General features: G+C 41.2%; 1 protein-coding gene across 8 annotated transcripts in view; it reads left to right on the top strand.

The window, feature by feature from the left end:
• SFSWAP (splicing factor SWAP homolog) overlaps nt 1–18,725 on the top strand; it is a 116,927-nt gene that overhangs the window by 26,486 nt on the left and 71,716 nt on the right. For all 8 annotated transcript variants that reach the window (XM_019507063.1, XM_019507065.1, XM_019507062.1 and 5 more), the window contains exons 5-7: nt 3,800–4,025; nt 5,190–5,311; nt 7,311–7,446. In XM_019507063.1, coding sequence (XP_019362608.1) covers nt 3,800–4,025; nt 5,190–5,311; nt 7,311–7,446 — 484 coding nt within the window. The remainder of the gene's footprint in view (nt 1–3,799; nt 4,026–5,189; nt 5,312–7,310; nt 7,447–18,725) is intronic.

Here is an 18,725-nt window from a genome sequence, read left to right as displayed (position 1 = left end):
AACCCTGCCAGAGGGGACCCCAGCTGCTAGGGCTATGGGGCCAGGGACCCACGTCCACTGCTCCCTGCCCCCACTGGAAGGCAGCAGCTGCTGCAGCAGGAGCAAGAGTTGGCTCCCCTCCTGCTGCCTGCTGTGGGGACAGGGGAGACCGGTGCCTCCAAGATCTGTGGGGGGTGGGGGCAGGGCGTGTGCACGCTGTAGGATTGTGCTCCCTACTCTGCTGCCCTCCAGAGTGCAGCGTGTGCAACCCAGCATGGCAGCACACAGGGGGACATGCACAAAAGCTGCCTGCCACTACAAGCTCTGCGCTGCCCTGGCCACACTTCTCCTGCAGCTGGGGGCAGCAGTGAGGTGCACAACCCTGCACAGCCCCTGTGCACACAGAGGAAGCGTAGCAAAGGCAGCTTTCCTGCACAGCTGTGCTGTGCCCGTTGCACACATTGATCCAGAGGGCCTGGGGGAGGGTGGGGAGTGCAACGTTTGCAACCAAGGGTTTGCAGCTGGCCGGGAACTGTAGGGGGGTGGTGGGGAGGGAGGTTTGCAGCCTCCCTGCTCCCAGCTTGCTGCAAACCCCATGCACAAGCTGTCTGGAGGCTGAGGGAGCAGGGAGGCTGCAAAACCCTTGCCTCCCAGTCAGAGTGCCCAGCCAGCTGCAAACCGCCCCGCTCCCTCAGCCCCCAGCCAGCTTGGGCACTGTGGCCGGGAGCGGGGGAGGTTTGCAGCCCCCAGGGTACAAGGGGGGAGTTGCAGCCTCCCTGCTCTCTCACCCCCAGCCAGCTTGGGCACTGTCCAGCTGGGCACTCCAGCTGGGAAGGGGGACTTGCAGCCAGCCAGGAGTGGGGAGGCTGCAAACATGTCCCAGCCGGCTACAAACCTCCCTGCTCCCTCAGACCCCAGCCAGCTTCCCCCACAGCCCTGCCATGCCCCGCAACCCCCAAGCCCTACTTACCTCCAAGAAGAGTGAGCCTGAAGCAGCCTCTGGTAAGTGCAAGCATTGGGCCCTGCCCTTCCCCCTCTCCATTCCCCTTCTGGGCAGGATTGGGGAGTTTCCCTGCCCCTTTTGCAAACAGCTCTTGCAGGCTGGAACTCAGCCAGCCTGCAGAGCTCTTTGCAAAATGGGGAAATCCATGGGTTTTTCCACTAAAAGAGAAAATCCACATTTTCTCTGATAAAAATTGGAAATCTGTGTTTTTTTTCTGTTTTTCCATGGGAAATGGAAAACCCGGGTCACTGAGGATGAAAGGGGTCCCAGGGAAGGGGACAAGTGCCTCCCACCCTTTTAAACTAGTTGGTCTAACCTTGTACCCTCGGAAGGACCTGGAACAAATTATTTACTAATCTGCATGAGCATATAAAGAGCTAGCATGAATGTACCAAAACCAAATCATGCCAAACCAATCTCTCTCCTTCTGATGGTAGTGGAAAGGGAGGAACTGTTGATAAGACCCAATCTAAGGCACATACAATGTATTTGTTGAGAGCAGCAGAAAATATACCCTGCCTAGGTTTCTGACCTGCCCATGTGATGTTTCCATAAAGGGGAATGAGGTCTGGATGAAAGCACTGTAGTGACAGCACAGTTAATTGAAAACTTCCATGCCCCCCCCCCCCCCAGTTACCCATGGATTGCTGTCGAACTGGGAAGATGCATAGAGGGGTCAAACTGGGGTCTGTCCTGTGTCTGCTATTACTCGGTATGAATATTTTCAGCAATGACTCAGATGGTGGAGTAGAGATGACACTTAAAAATATTGTGAATGATGTCAGGCAAGAAAGGGTTGCAAAGGGACACTTAGGAGGACAGGATTGGACTTTTGATAAATTGGGGGAGACCGGTCTGAAATCAACAGGATGATGATCAGTGCTGCAGTGATACATGGCGCTGCACATAAGGAGAACCTGAATGGACAAGTGCAAAAAGAGGAAAAGCTGCCTAAAGAGCAAGCTACTGCCAAGGGTGTAATGGGCCACAGATTGTGTGAGCCATCAGTGTAGTGCATGCAGATGCAGTAAGAGGACAAATAGCATTCTGGGATGTTGGTAATTTGAGCATTGTGTGTAGGACCCGAAGGGGCCCTTACAACAGTGACCTGTTCTTTTTGACCTGAATGAGACTTCTGCTGAGGTACGTGCCAAATCTGGGCACTTCATTTAAGAAATATTTCAACAACTTAGCAAAAGTCCAAATGAGAGGAACCAAGTATAAGGTTTTAAAGCACAGGACCTATGAGAGAGAAAAACTAAATTCCTTAAATCTTTCCAGAACAGAGAAGACTGGGCAGAAACCTAAGATTTGAAATATGTAAAAGATTGCTACAAAAGGTGTAAATGTTAATTGTTCACCCGGCTCACGGAGGGGAGTGTTAGAGGCAAACCTCTTAATTTCCAGTAAGAGACTGAGTTTATATACTGAGAAAAAGCCTTCAAACTGTAGGTTTGGGTAAGGATAACAACTGTAAGGAGCCTGTTTAAGCCCTTGCCCATCTTTGCCTTTTGAAGGCTTTTTCTCAGTGTCTTATTGCAGCTCTTTTCCCTACCCATTCCTGGGGTGGTTTTTTTTGTTGTTGTTTTTTTTTAGGGGAGGGGTTTGTTTTTGTGGGGGGGGGGGTTTAAAGGGAAAAGACTGAATTGTTGCATTGTGACACTTGCTATGCACAAAGTGTTGTCAAGTTAGAGTAAAGAACTTGTGTTAATCCAGAGGAGCATCTTTGCTATCTTTTATTTAAAATTTAATTTCTAAGGTATAAACACTTTGCTTGTTCTACTTGTTACAGTTGGGAATGGAAAAACTTAGACAAAAGGGATTTATTTTTCAGGTTGGTGGAGTTCCTGAAAAAGGGCTCAATCCATTAAAAAAAAAAAAAAAAAAAATTACAACCATTACAAAAATGAAAGATCTGCTTGGAACGGTCAGCTGTTTAAAAAGGATTCTGTCTGTTCCATCCATACGTTGGTGTCTGTAAAACATAGGTGACTGTAGACTACAGCACTAATGTGACAGTTAGTTCTTATTGGGTCTGGGGATAATTGAAATGTAGAAATTTATCCTACATAATCAAGATAAAACAGCTAAGCAAAATAAAGAGTCAAGTTGTGTGGTGTGTGAAACGTTTCTGCTTTTAAATTACATTCTTGTTCTTCAGATTGGTTGGTTTTGAGATGGCTGTACTTGATTGCTGGAAATGCAGTAGTGGCGTGTAGCTGAGTTCTTGAAGGACGTTAAAAGCATTTAGACATTTTTGACTCTGAGAGTCTGTGGCAGCATTGAAGAATTGTGGGTCAGAGATCAGTGCTTTGATGTAATTCTTCCGAGGAAGCATCTTGTGCTACTAGGAAAACTATGTCAGTCAAGGAGCAGTATTTTCATAGGTGGATAGTATTGTCAAATGCTGTGAACAGGAGTAATGGTTCTGGTATTAAGAGAGACTAATAGGAAAGGGTTAGGTTCCCAAGCTGCAGCTCTTGGGTAACATGTTACCTGTAGGGCTTTCTGACATGGCTCACAACCTCAGATATGTGCTTTCTGCACATGATTCTCCAGTTTGACACAGAAGACCGAGTGTGATATTTGTTTGATTCTTGTTTTACTTGCTCGGTATTGTTGCCAGTAGGCTGGCATAGGTTTGGGACTACTAGTTTAGAAGAGCAAGCATGATAAATTCTCGGTTCCTTTTCAGTTCCAGCAGAAATAAGTTTCCTTTTGTTTAATGCTTGCTTTGGCTATTATCTACTATGTACAGGTGGACTTTTAAAAACTATTGAATAGTGTATATATGTGTTGTGTTTTGTTTTTCTACAGCCACCGACAGCAAAAATGCATGCAATCATTGAACGAACTGCAAACTTCGTTTGCAAGCAGGGAGCGCAGTTTGAGATTATGCTGAAAGCCAAGCAGGCGCGCAATTCTCAGTTTGACTTTTTGCGATTTGATCACTACCTCAACCCCTATTACAAATTCATACAGAAAGCAATGAAAGAGGGGCGATATGCTGCTGCTTCTGATAAGAAAGCGGATGAGAAGAAAAGTGAGTACAGGGAGCAGGGCATGCATGTATACATTTCTTGAGGTCAATGCTGAGATGGTGTTCACTGTATTGGTACACAGGGAATAATGACGTACTTCTGTATATATGTTGAAGTGATCCACAGTGTTATAGCTGTATGTGTGAGTTGAAAATCCACATTAATCCTCCATTTGCAAATAATGCTAAGAATATAAATCTCTGACTGTCAAAGATATCTAAAAATAATCAACTGTGCAAAAATCTCTCATCTCACTTCAGTTGAGAGGGCTGTCTCTTTCTTTGGTGTGTTGGCATATTGACATAGTAATGTTCTGTCATCCTACACATAGGGTTGATAAGGTGCTTCAAAATGAGGTAACTTTGCTTAGAAAATCCGATGGAAAACATGTTCTTATTCAAATCCAAGAGTTGGTGTGGTCTTGGAGCTTTTCATATTAATGCCAACATATTTCTTATTAGGTCAAATTAGAAGAGCTCTGTGCACCTAAGTGTTAATTTTATTTGATACTCAGCCATGATTTTTTGTGTCCTATGTCATCTCTTAAAACAGTAAATGGTCTTCAGGCTTAAGCTTGTCCTGTAGTGTCATTAATAATTATTGTAATTACCTCCAAAATTGTTGCTATAGCTTTTCTATTTAATCCTTTTTAAAGGTCTTATTATCTATGCCAGGGTCTTGACCTTCAGTATTGAAGCTCTTTGTAAAGACTTGAGCCATGCATAAAAGTATGTATGAAAGTATAAATAGTAAAAATCTTCTACTGGAACTTGAAGTCTTCTGTGCATTGCGGTTGCCCAAATATGTGTGTTGCTTAAAACCAGAATAGTTTGAGGCACCTGTGAAAAAATAATGAAACTGATTTTAAAACAGTCAGGACACTTTCATTTTGTGATATTAATTCTTATATAATCATTTTGTCTAAATTTAATTAGACTTTTCATTTTGTTCTGTAACTTCAATTTAAAACAGAATGAGATGTGAACACCAGACTTAATGTTTTTATTCAAATGTTAGAAATTCAATTGGCTAGTCCTTAATCGACTACATTTCTGAGAGCCAGGGTCTTTAACAGCATTCAAGCATGACTTTATCCCCCCTCTCCCTTTTTTCCACCCTGCCTCCTCTCAAAAAAATCTAAACAAACATCTGTTGCTTTTATATAGATTCAAAAGCTAAGTCTGAAGAAGAGGATGACGATGACGACGACGATGATGATGATGGAAATTATCTGCATCCGAGTCTTTTTGCCTCTAAAAAATGCAGTAGACTTGAAGAGCTTATGAAGGTAATTGATCTTGTTAACTCAACTGTTCTAGCGCTTCTGATTTCAAGTTGTGATGGGTAAAGGATGTAATCATCATACTGTTGTATTTAAATTGCTTTTGTTGAAGCAGCCTGTAAAAAAGCCTTTGTGTGTTGAAATGTTAGAGCATATAATTCCTTTGCATCTGGTTTTCTGATAATGCTTAATTTTCCTCGACACAACTGATAAGTGTCTAGAGTGGTGATCTTGAACAGGTTTGTTCATTCACAGCCTGGCTTGTCCTTGCATTTCTCTTTGTAAGTAAGTAGGTGTTCAAATTGACATCACTAATGATAAAGATCTTGAATCAGGAACACAAAATCAAGCAGTTCAAAGCTGAGTTGTGAAGGAGAAGCTTCATAATAGCAATTCCTGCTCTAGCATTGCAGTTGATATGAAAAAAATTACTGGCAAAAAAAAAAGTGAGGTGCAGAAAATATTTTTTAGGTCAGTTTGCCCCGTTAAGAAAAGAGCGTTAAATTTGTTTCCTGTTTGGTGTGAAGGGCGGACTCAAAAGTGTGTAGTCTGATTTGTATGCTAGGTAGCTTTGTATTTGCAAAATAACATGTTTTTATTTTTGAGGTGATTTCATACAGTCAAAGGATACTTTTTCACAGTATTTATAGAGGATTAACAGTTCTCAAGAGGCCCTTTTTATTCCCTTCACACATCAAAGTGCAATATTTTTAATTTTAGCTTTTAATAAACCAATTCCTAGCATCTAGTAGCAGGGTAGTTGAATAACATTTTGACAGAATTAAGTCTTATCCACACATTTAGCGGCCTTAGTTTTACAAGCCGCCTTAAGCATTTTTATTTGTCTCGTGTTATCGGTTAGGTATCTTGATCAGGGCAGTGGCATTAAGAAGCTGAAAAGAAAATAATAGAATTCCATATATTTGAGATTGTTGAAGAGGCATTGCAGAAATCCTGTGAGAGCTAGTCTTTTAATGGATTGGAGGTTTTATTACTATCTAGTATAGCTGCACAAAGCTTTGGTTCCTGATTTGATTCAGACCAATTTGGTGGCTGAATCTCCAAATCCTAGTCAAATCAGGAGACCCTTTAATCTCTCCAAATTGAACTGGAACCCTCTGAATTGATTTGGAAAGATTCGATGATTCGGACATAGACACAGCTTTAAATGTTTTTTCTGCATACCTCTAGGTAGCTGGGGTTCATGAATACTGCAATGCTAGGGTGCGTGGAGTGTCCCACAGAAGCCCCGGGGCCTCCCCAGCATGCTCCGCAACTGGCCTGGAAGTGGACCAGAAGCACTTCCAGTTTTGTCAGGGAGCATGCTGGGGAGCCCTCCCCAAGTCCCCTGATTTGGTGACTGGTGCCTCCTGGATCTGGGGGGGCACCCAGGATCCCCCCATGGCTGATCATTTGGGGGGGGGGGGGGGAGCAGTTCACTCGCCCACAGACCCAGAAGTGGACTGAAAGTACTTCCAGTCCACTTCCAAGTTTGCTGCCAAACATGTTTGTCTGCCCACCCCCCACCCCCATTGGCACTCCTGTGGGATGCTCCATCTTCTCCAGCATTGCAGCGTTCATGAGTTGTACCTGGTACCTTAAGGTATGTCGAAAAAACATTTAAAGCTGTGTCTATGTCCGAATTGCTGATTCTCCAAATCAGCATCAAATTTTCAGATTTGGCTTTGGCCGAATCAAATCGGGGACAGTGATCCAAATCAACTAATAGAATCACTGTCCCCAATTCAGGTCAAATCCAAATTGAATACAGCCCGTTTTGCACACCCCTACTCTCTAGGCACATTGGGTATACTTGTCTTCCACACAGTGTGCCAATTTGGTATTTCTAAAGCACAATGATGCTATCTTTACAAAGCATTTCAAAGCTGATGTTGGAAAGGGAAAAAAGTAAATTGCTGTTCCTCTTTCATAGATTGAGGGTATAAATAAATTTGTATTTAAAGTAGTAAATCAAAGGTTAAATGACTATTAATAATCTCCACAGCCTTTGAAGGTAGTGGACCCTGATCATCCACTGGCAGCACTTGTTCGCAAAGCACAGTCTGACAATAATTCATCCACACCCCAGTCAACAGATGGGGCAGCAATACAGACATCACAAGTGGAATATCCTACAGATTGTAAGTACTTTGTGATAAAAGGTTCATAGCCGTTGAATATTTATTTCCCAGAAGATGATCTTTCCATTATTGATAACCTTATTTTAAAGTTTCATGGCTTTTTGCAGTGTAATTTGTCAAATTATTTTTCTGGTAAACTTGTTGCATTGTGGGGGTTCTTTTATTTAAAAAAAAAAATGGAATGTTTTTATGTCCTGCAATGCTAGCAGTTGCACAGCAAAAGCAAATGCCTGATCAAACCCCCAAGGCTTCCTTACAGCTTATGGTTGCTGGTGATCATCAGTGAGAAATATTCCTGAAATATTTATACTAAAACAAAGACTGATGTTTAGTAAGAACTGACAAAACTTTCATTAATGGGTTCAGCATGAAATATATGCTAACAAAATGTTGTGCGTTTCATCTATAGGATGATTGCTTGCATGTTACACATTTGAGCACTCGCATAATTTATCCAAGAAACACTGTTTCCTACCTCTGCTTTACTGTGGTGCCTGATTTAATCACCTCTGTGTTGATCTTACTGGCTTCATTCTGTGTTTGGTTGACAAACCCATTTGAAACTGCAGCTTTCCAGCTTGCTTTCTGGGCAAGAAGGAACACTGGACATATTGCTCTAGTGATAGTCTCAAAGTCCTTGTCCAGTTCAAATCTAGTTGATAAACTTGATTCTCCTATGCAAGTTTTTAAGTTGATTATGACCTAGTTATTTTACAGACAGAATTTAATTTTATGGCAGTCATGAGAAATGTGAAAGCTGAAAAAGGCCGTATTTTAAGATGGAGTGATTTTTGGCATAACATTTTAGCCGATGGAATTCACTCCAGGGCTTAAGTCTTGCCAGGTTCAGAATAGTGCAGGGCACATTCACACAGGTCAGTTCCTGTAATGAAAGGGATGAAAATGGCATGTCATGCGGGTAGCAGGGAAGTTAAGGAAGAATAAATGGCCTAACAGTCCATAGCACCTGGTTCTTTGTGATAAATTTTGTAACATCCCATAGCTGCTATCTAATAATAGCTATTATTATGACACTGTTATTGTAATAGTGTATAACTATCAGATTGACAGACCTTTACAAAACGGTAACATATCCAGTCCTGTCTAGCAATGTGATGGGGTCCCCCCTCCCCCATTTTCTCTGTGGTGGGCTGAACTCTAGTACAAATGTACATTCAGATTTCTCATTCCTTACCTAGTAACTTAGTAAAGATGGTAGTTTTGACAAAATTGGCTCAGTGTGTGTGTGTGTCAAATGGAATTTTCCTTTTTTAATGAAAATGCAGGGTTTTTTTCCCCCCGTTGAAAACTGATATTCTGAGGCATGAATCAGAATTGCCGCTTTTGTCTGTGACACACATTTTTATCCAGGACCATACAGTACATAAGCTATTGTTAGCCTTCTTTATGGTTGTATACATTACTCAGAGAACCGCTGTTTTACAAAACAAGATTAGACAAGTAGCCTACGGAAGGCAGTCGCTTTAAAGCTCAATAAAGAGAGGAAGTATCTTGGGTCGCTCAGTAGTCCACAAAAGATACTCCATGTTTTAGCAGTTTGGGCCCCATATCCAAATTTCATTAGACATAGATGATATATAATCATGGGTCCAGTTCATAAAAGTATAACAATTTTGTGTGAAAAACGTGACAGCTAGTGCGTGGTAATGAATTGTCATGCTTGGTAGCGGAGGAATATAGAAAACCAACTGTAAGCCTAACTTCTATAGTGAATATTTTTTGTACTCGGTTCACAACGAATGGTTGCATTTCTTTTAAGGAATGTTAAACCATTGGCAAAAAGGATCCATTTATGTCTTGCTTTTAAAAAAACATTGAAATGATAATTTCTGTTAACTTTTTAAAAATATTCTGTATATATTGTAAACTTGTCTTGTAAATTGGTGCATTGGATGCCTAATGCTTGATATTTGTAATACTAATTACCAGTTTCTTGCTAATAAGTCCTCTTCTCTGAACAACCATGTAAGATTTTTCTGCTATGCAGAAAATCCCTAAAGACAAAATAATAGGCTAGAATGTTGGTTAAAAGCACAAAGTATGAAGCATCATAATTAGGTGGCAAAGTATAGGTCTCTAATGTATTCTCCCATGTCACACACAAATGGAAGCAATTTCAAGATGAAAAGTTCTTAAGCATTTTCTTCCATTCCATAATCAATCTATATGGAAATCTTTGGTTTGAGTTTTACTAGTCTTGCACTCTGCATCTTGATGCAGTGCTTTATTTAGCAATTAAAGTTCTAGGAAAATAACTTCTAAATCTCCCAGTTAAAAGAGCATCTGCATACCTGTTTGCTTATGAAAAATGTCTGAAGATGCCAAATTAAAGTTCAGTAGTGAAGGAAAATATGCATCCTTTAGTCATTAATGGAGGTGCACCAGTATATTGGTTGCAAATCGAATCGGCACCAATAACAGGTAAACTAACATTATCAGCAGTTGCAGTTGTTTGGCCAATAATGTCACTGATAAATGCCATGTGCACATTGCCAGGAATGCAGCTTGGAGAGCAGCCTCCTGCCGGTAAGTCTGTGTGGAGAGAGACGATGGGGGGGCCCCCAAGATAAGAGAGGGAGTGGGGTGGGGCATCAGCAGCTGCCTCCCAAGTAGGGTGGTGAATGGGACCCAGGGGCTGGGAGCAGGACAGAGCTGTGGGTGGCTTATCCAGGGGTAGCTGGGGAGGGGAGCTGGGTCCCCACCCCTACACGCACCCCCAGGCACGGGGGGCATATGACTCTTCCCCCCCTGCCCCCCCGGATTTGTGCATGGCATGAGGGCGGGCTACCCCAGCCTCTTACCAGCAGGGGCTCTGGGCCAAGACTGCACTCAGAGCAGGCAGGGTAGGCTCAGCTGTGTGGGGTGGGCAGCAGTGGTGCTAGGGGGACTTGGGGGGCTATAGGCACCCCAAAATTCACTTTAACACCCCCATAACCAGCCCTCCCAGCACTCCTGCTGCCCACCCCACGCAGCTGAGCTCGCCCAGCCTCTGCCCACCCCAAGGGGGATGTGCCACCCCTGGCTCAGTCCCCCAGCCAGGAAGAGGCTGGTGCATCCCTTGGCCCCTAGCCTGCAACAGGCATCCTGCCCTTGCCCTGTGCACAAATCTAGGGGGGCACATGCCCCCCATGCCTCCCTTGGGGGGGGTGTGCAACAGCAGGGAGCTGCCCCCACCCCTGTGCTACCTGGGTGAACTGCCTGTGGCTCCATCCCACTCCCAGCCCAGGGGTCCCATTCACCACCTTGCCTTGAGAGCGCCTGCCCATGCTCCTGCCCCAGTTCCTGCCTTGCCATGCGGGCTTCAATCTGCACCCCCCACACCTCTTCCCTCCCCTATGCCCCTTCCCCACCCCCAGAGACTTACCAGCAGGGACGCTGCTCTCAGCTGTCCGGCTGCATTCCAGTAAATCGCCTGTCGGATCGGTATTGGCCAGTATGGATGGTCAGTTATTGGTATCAGCCAAGAAAAGCTTTATTGGTGCACCCCCTAGTCATTAAGCAACAGGAACTCTCACCTTGTACTTTCCTGAATGTTTTGGCATTGTCAATTCTAACCTTGCCTGTAAACCGCAAAGAAAACTCCAACTTTGTGCCAAGGTGCCCACAAACCAAGCTCCATTTATTGCCATTTGCCTTTAGTGGTAACTTCTTAATGCTCAACACAACTAGGAAGAAAAGGTGCTGGATTATGTCTAACATGACTAATGATAATATTCTGCATCATATTCCTTGACGGTAATTGCCTTTCTGGACTCCACCTGGATTTGTTGCTTGATTTATTTTTGTCGTCTCTTCTGTTACCTAAGCCCTGAGCGGTAATCTGATTCTGTTGGAGAAAAGCAATAAATTGCACATTCCAATGGGCCCCTGTTTATTTATAAGCATGCAATAGCCTTGCAAATTGAATCGGGGATTTAGCCCTTGCGTGCAAAATGGGTTTGTAGTAGTCTTCTAGTTTGGTCTCTCCCAGGATGCTTTGTCTCTGTGTAATTGTTAAAAAGCATCAATATATCCTTTCAATATAATTGGACTTTCCAGACTGAAGTCTTCAGTTTGTGTAATTGGAGTTGGAAAACACCTTCAGAGGATCCAGTAGGTAATCCATCTGCATCACAAGGATTGAGGAGGAGGATGTTCTAGGCTGGAATATCTCCAGGGATGTTCGTTCTTTACCTTCCCTTGGGGTCTTAATCAGCATCCTTTGAAATCAATGGAATTGGTTTTTTGTCGTCTTCAGCAAGTGTTGATTTGGTGTTTTGTTGCTTCAGCTGCCTGCTTTATCAGATTTGTCCTTAATACTGAACTTAAAAGTTCACCTTCAGAATTCAAATTTACTACTTTTTCCTTTGTCTTTGCTGCTTAGTGAAATTGTCTTTTTTTTCCTCAGAGTTGTCTCTTATGCCGTTTAATTATTTTGAAAGTTTTAGTGAAGTTGAATTTCCATAAGGCTAGAGATTGTATACAAGCTTTATTGTGAGTTTCTCTTCCATACCTCATACAAATTGTTGGTATGCTACGGCTTCCCTTCACCTTTCTTGTTGAACTTATTATCCTTTTTTCTCTATCACTCTTTTACATCCAGTGAATTGCTATAGAGTCTAGTACTCTAAAATATTTGTCTTGGCTCTGTTACCTCACATTCTTTAAGTGTATCTATTTTTTTTTCCATCACCCTTGAAGCTTTTTGAGGCTAGCTTTGTGCCAAACCCTATGACAGGAGGCCAAACAATTTAATTTTGTGTATCTTTTTAATCCTTCTTTAAGTCTAAAACACCTTGATGTCTCAGCTGGAGAGGTATTACATGCCCTTTATTTTTTCATAACATTTTCTCGCATCACTTATCAAGATTTAGTTTTTAAAATTGTTACCCTCCGAGGGATTCCCCCTAACTGCTGTTCCCCCTCTAAAATATATTCACTCTTAACATAATGTGTCTAGATTATATGAATATATACTTATTAACAAGGTGAATGTTTAATATTTTACTTTTTAATTGACATGTGTAAGGTATCATTCACATTCATTACCCGCTGCATCCATAAATCCCTAAGATGGTGCTGTCTCGTCGAACCCGGAGAGTGTATTTTGCTATATCTCTATTAAACTGATGGATAAAGTACCAGTGCTTTTTCGGTGGTAGACTTTCCCAGCCCAGTACGTTCACTTCAAATTGGCAGTAGCTTCTAGCATCTTCGCCAAGTGATACTCTGTATTGACTTGTCCCCTGGTATAATATTTACCTAAAGGCTCTGCTTGTTCTTTGGGATGAAACTGAAAATTAGCCACCTCGTATTGACTCTCACTTATGTTCTTGAGTCCAATTTCGCTTCCTGGTCAGCAACTCTTACCTACCACAGGGCAGTGTTCAAGTAGGTCAGGAGACCGGTACTCCTGTAGGATCAGATTTTGCCTAGGGCTCCTGGAGTGCATCATCTTCTGCATGGTGTTATTTTTTTTCAAAATGTAAAATAAAACCCACAGTAACGATCTGCAACCAATTTGCTGATGCTCCCCAACCAAAAAAATGACCATTCATTGCTGACTTTTAGGATGGTTTAATTTCCCTAATGTGCCAGTTTCCAGAGACTGTCTGATAGGCGTGCTGTTTTCTTACTCTCCTACTACTGTTATGTATCTGCTGCTGCTCTTCTGCTGGTTCTAAATTGATCTGCTCATGTGGCATCACAAGCTTAGAAACTGTTAAAATGTGCTGAATTTGGCTGCAGACTTCATCCAGGTCTGATAGCAGCAGTCTTGGTGCCTACTATGGAAAGTGTAGGCAGCATAAGTTTTTTCATAAAAATCTGCGCCTGAATAAGAGAATCTGAATAAATTGAAATAAGATGTTCGTTTGCCCATGGGAAACAAAAATCTTTGCTAGAGTTTCCCATTTTGAGCATGCAAACCGAGAATTAGAATGTGGAATTGGGACACATGCAATGCTCATCACCTCCATCCTTCGTCCTGACCTGGGACTGAGATGCACAGAGAGGACTGGAGTCACCTGTAGTATCCACTGTCCAGCTGGTGGCTCTTTTTCCAGCCTTGGAAATGAAATAAATCCAATCCCTCTCCTTATGGGTACATGTAATTTGGAAAGAGCAAACACATCTGTTAATATGTCCAGCTAATTGGAACATCCCCAGGCAGAAAATCTTCTGGGATAAACACTGCATTAGCATGTGAGAATATTAAACTAAGCTATTTTTAAAATCCAAGGTGATATGTCTATTTTTAAATTTATTTTGTGAGCCTTTAGTACACTGTCAGCCAAATCAGCATTCAGGATTGGCAGAGTTCCTGAAGGAGAATATTTAGGTTTATTCCAAGTTGTTCAAAGCACTGAAATAAAGCTGAAAAAAATCTCTTTTACTTTTTGAAGATCCAAACAAGTAGTAGTTATCCAACAGATACACCCTACAGTTTGGCTCAGTATTCTGGGTGTCACGTTTGTGCCATTCTTTTGAACAATTTTGAGGGAGATTGGCGTTGTTAAGGGAATCGCAGCATGAGATGGTGCCTTCAGCTGTTTATTCTGGGGTGTTTTTTTTTTCCTAAAACTGTTCTAAAGTGGTTTTGAAGAAGAATTAGTCATTCCCTCTCACTTTGAGCTCATTTTGGGATCGCTATATAAGAAATATTTACTGTAAATGTACTTTGTATCAGTTAACAGCCAACTGGCCTCATTAAATACTCAGCTCATTATCCTTAGTTTCCCTGCCTGATTTACGGTATACATTTAAAAGAAGCCGTACTAACCATAGGTTGTGTATGAGAATTGACTCTGTCTTCCTGTGATCAGGCTACTCTTCAGCAGGCCAGAGGTGGAACGGCTGCTTAAATGGCTTCAAGATTTTATGGAACAGTAAAGTACTTACCCAGGTTTAAAAATTTCTGAAGTTTTTTTTAGTGACATTATCTAACATAGTCTTCTACAGTAGTAAAAATAATGTGATAAATTATTCATAGAGGGTATAAAACATGTAATTGCATAGTATAAGACTCCTTCATTGTAGCTACTGATGGTAATTCATTTAAACTAAAGTCATTTATTTATAAGATTCCCCGTCTGATTCAAAGAAATGGACATCGGTTTAAAATGTAAGAAAATAGCAGAGCCTTACTCACAATTTTTAACAATTGTACCTAATATATTAACCTTTTCTAGAGAAATGGCTTTTTCTCCATCGTAAAAAGAACAACATTGAAAAGGTCCAGTGTAAGAGCACAAAATGATGAGGTGATTCTCTGCTAAGAAAAACTTGAAAAAAGAAGCATAGTCAGAATGAAGAACATTAGGAAGATATAAAATGTGATGGTATACAATATATGACCATGTTAAGAAGGAACACCATTAAACATGTATGCATTTCCATAATGGAAAACTGAGAGGGCATGAGATGAAACTAAAAAGCGTTAACATTAGAATGTGCGAAGTAAAATACTTTGAAATATGTAATAGTGAAACTTGTCACCGGATATAATTGAAGCAGCAAGCTTTAATCTTAAAAGAAGAATATGTTTGGTAATAGGAAGACTGTACATTGTTACACTAGCTAGAATTAAATTACAAAGGGCTTTTAATCTTGTATATGAGCAATGATTACCTTGGTTTCTTTTTATGGTATAGTATTGCCTCACTATATGCATTAGTGGTTATTCAGATGACATTGGTCAATGTTTTAGGATTTGTATCAGTATTCCCAGTTTAAATATATTATTGAACTGGCCTGTGCTTGACTGACAAGGATCTCATACTGATGTGTGTGTCTTAAGACATGACTGTGTTTCTTTGATGAATATTTTATAAATATAAGCATTTCTAATGCAGTTTCTCTAGTTATATAGTATGTTTTGAGTGACTAGTCTCTCTAGTTCTGATCCTGCACTTTCCCACAGGCAGATGTTAATACAGAGAGCCCTTCTTCATTTAGGTCAGTTAGGATTTGGAGATTGGGTGATTTGCCTTATGATATCACAAGTGTTTCTTAAATGGCCAGAAGTGCATGACTTGCCTTATTTTACTGCTTAATTTCATGGGCTGTTCCTTGTAGAGATTTTGACTGCTTTTGAAAGCTGATGACCCACTAATTTGATGCAATCCATTGGGTAAAGTACAGTTTAGGTAGGTACTGTAGCAGTTTGTTCCAAATGAGCTACATTTAGACATCTAACCTCTAGGTTGCTGGTGAATTAATTTTTCTTCTGCTGGGCATTAGCTACTAATTAGAGGCACTTAAAGATCTCCCCACGTGTAGTAGTTGGAATGTTCAGAATTCCCCCTCCCCAAATACATTAAAATGATATGTTGTCGCATAATAGTTAGTGGCACTGTCAGTGGACCTGTTCAAATCGTGGCATTGGCTCACAGTGAGGGCAAAGGATGCTACGCAGGCAAATCTGGCCCCCCTTTTTTGAGGCTATTTTGTAGCATTAGGTTTATTTCCCATTACAGCTTGCTTCATAACAAAATGCATATGTAAAGATAGAAGTATGTGCCTTCAGGAGCTTATTCTGCATTTTTTAATAGAGTTTTGGGTTTGCTAGTTTAAACCATTCCCAGATAGTATCTTGTGCATCTTACGCTCAGGCTCCAGCAGTCACAATTAATATTGCAGCATTTACCCCAGTTCTAAACAAATGAATGACACAATATTCTTATGCATGTAGAAACTTGTGGTGTTGAAGATATTTATTTAAATGCTTGGCCTTGAGATTTGTATATTTAAAAGGGTTTGGTATAGCATAATAGTTTCCTCCATATATGTCCTTTCAAAATTCAGATCTTGTCTTTCAACCCCCCCCCCCCAATCTTCTACAGCTTATCAAACGTATGAATTTCTCCTTAAGCAGCAAAGCAATAGCACTGTATTTTTTCCTGTGGTTTATTGTTACCTGGTGCCTTGTATCAAAAGCTTCTAGATGCAACGACCAGGTAATCCAGTTCTGTTCATCTATGGAATTCAAGTTTTTGGGTAGTGATTTAGTAACATTACGTTCAGTGCTTTAAGGTGAATAGTAGCCCTGGCTTTGCTTTTTTTTTTCCTTCTGCTCAGACACTATTACTCTAAGGGAATGTATCAAAAGCATGATGGGAAGCATTTGCTCCAAGAAGGGGCAAATTCAGATAGTTACACCATTTAAATATCAACATGAAGAAATGCATCAACTTCAGCAACCAGTGCTACATACAATGTGTGCCAGAATAAATTCTGTAAAAACAGCTGTTTTACAAAACTATCCCACCTCTGCATACTAACATATTTATATGTCAAAAAGTTTTCAGGTATATTTGAAACGTGGTATTTATTATAGTTATGCACAAATCTTCACATAAGGAATTGGCAGAATGTAGGTTTCAAGTTGCGTAAAGATAAACTGCAGCTTTGAACTTTGGCAGCATATGAAGGTGTTCCAGCATGTTTCTTTGATTTGTAAATCGGATGGGCAGTAATTAATTGTAGACAACCTGTGAATTTAAATGTGTCCTATTTCTTGTGTTGCTGAAAACATGCCTAGAGTTTGCCTGCTGCAAACAAGAGGGAAATGCAGAGTCCCAGAAATCAGGCACAAGTAGTTTTAAATACTAAAGCAAAGAATGTGAGTTCAGAATTCACGCTTTCTTCAGACAGTAGGAAGCAGTCATTTTTCTCTGTCCAAGGATGGGGCAGTGTTTAAAGAGCTTGATTTACACTGCAGAAAAGTAAAATCAATTAAAGAGGTGGCTGGCTTTCAGGAATGGGGACACAGCTGAGTTCATTAGATGGACCATGTAGGTTTATCTGTAGCCATCTCCCTTCAGCTTCAGTTCCCTTTTCTCACTTTAATAGACCCCCCTGAACATAATTTCTCTGAGATTTGAATTCTAGCTCAGTTGCTGCCATTCCTCTTCCTCTTAATTATACAAGTTGTCCCTGGGCTTGCCTTCCTTGCACTCAGTTCTCTAAGGTCATGCCTTTACTGTAGTAGCCGCATATCCCAGGCAGGGTAGCCCCAAGCCTGCCCCTCACTCGCTTCTTCACGTACACACCAATTGCAGGATGATGGTTTGGGATCATCCCTGTCTCCTGGGGTCTCAAGTGGCCACCGAGAGATAATGCATTTCCATTAGATAGATGGAGGGTGGGGAATACTTGGGAACAGCTCAGCCAAGATGCAGTACTGCTACGCTATAGATATGTCTGTCCTAAGTGGTCTTGGCTTTCTTGGGATTATTTCACAATGTCTATACAAGTATTCTTCGGTGCAGTAGAAACCACACTAAGTAATTGTGCTGTTATATTTTAAATGAGTTAAATGAAGTGCTCATAAGAGCACAAGATTTAAAGTTCTGGCTTTTGCAAATATTTGCCTCTCAAACGTCCCACAGTTTTATCCGTGCATCTCAAACATAGCATACAGTACGGCTGCTGTTCTGGTCCTGAATCCTTCTTGTTGTAAGATCTGCTCTTTACCCAAACAGCACAGACACAGACTTAGGATAAACTTAAACCATGCTTCAGATCTCCACACTTCTCCGTTACAGTGAAGAAATGAACTTTGGAGGCTGGCCCCTCCAGTGTTGAGAGAAATAGACTGGGAATAGGATGAGACCAGTCATCTAATTTTCACGAGTGAAAAGTACGCTGTTCATAACTGAACACCAATGGCATATTCAGCTCGTGTGTCATAAATGAGGGATTCATACATTTATAATTAATAGAATAACACATTAACAGCTGTGAATTTGGGCATCTTCTGCCTCTTGAGGGTGAAATCTTCATAATTTTGTTGTGCCTGTAGTTTACATGAATTATGCAGACTTTCTAGCTATAACAACGAGGCTATAATTCCAGCTACTGGTGAGGTATTCTGAATTGCTGTTCCTCTAATAATGTGCCAGCAGATATCAGAACTATTGCCATCTCGAAGGTTTCAAATTTTGTGCATGTATGTGTAGCTTTAAAGTGAAATAATAGCGTAAATTATTTCAAATTGTCCTTAACAAGAAGCTTGCAATATAAATATAGCCAGTATTTAAAATCAGGGAAATATTGAAGTGGATCTGTGCCAGTTTATTGAAGGGAATATTTTCCTCATCCTAGTAATGTGTAAGGTTTAATTTTGTTAATTAAAAAAGACTTAGGAGCAAGTATGTACTTACAGTGGGGGGCGGGGAGGGGGGTTATGAAATTAATTGTACTGTAATACCAGCCCTCAGTTGTTCTGATTCTGCTCTTTCCTCCAGAAAGTCCAATATGAGTATAAAACGTAGACT

This window comes from Gavialis gangeticus, unplaced genomic scaffold (genome assembly GCF_001723915.1).
Source record: "Gavialis gangeticus isolate Ggan-Ray unplaced genomic scaffold, GavGan_comp1, whole genome shotgun sequence".
NCBI classification, from domain to species: domain Eukaryota; kingdom Metazoa; phylum Chordata; order Crocodylia; family Gavialidae; genus Gavialis; species Gavialis gangeticus.
The sequence above is the reverse complement of the archived record's forward strand: the minus strand, read 5'-3'. Positions and strand labels throughout refer to the sequence as shown.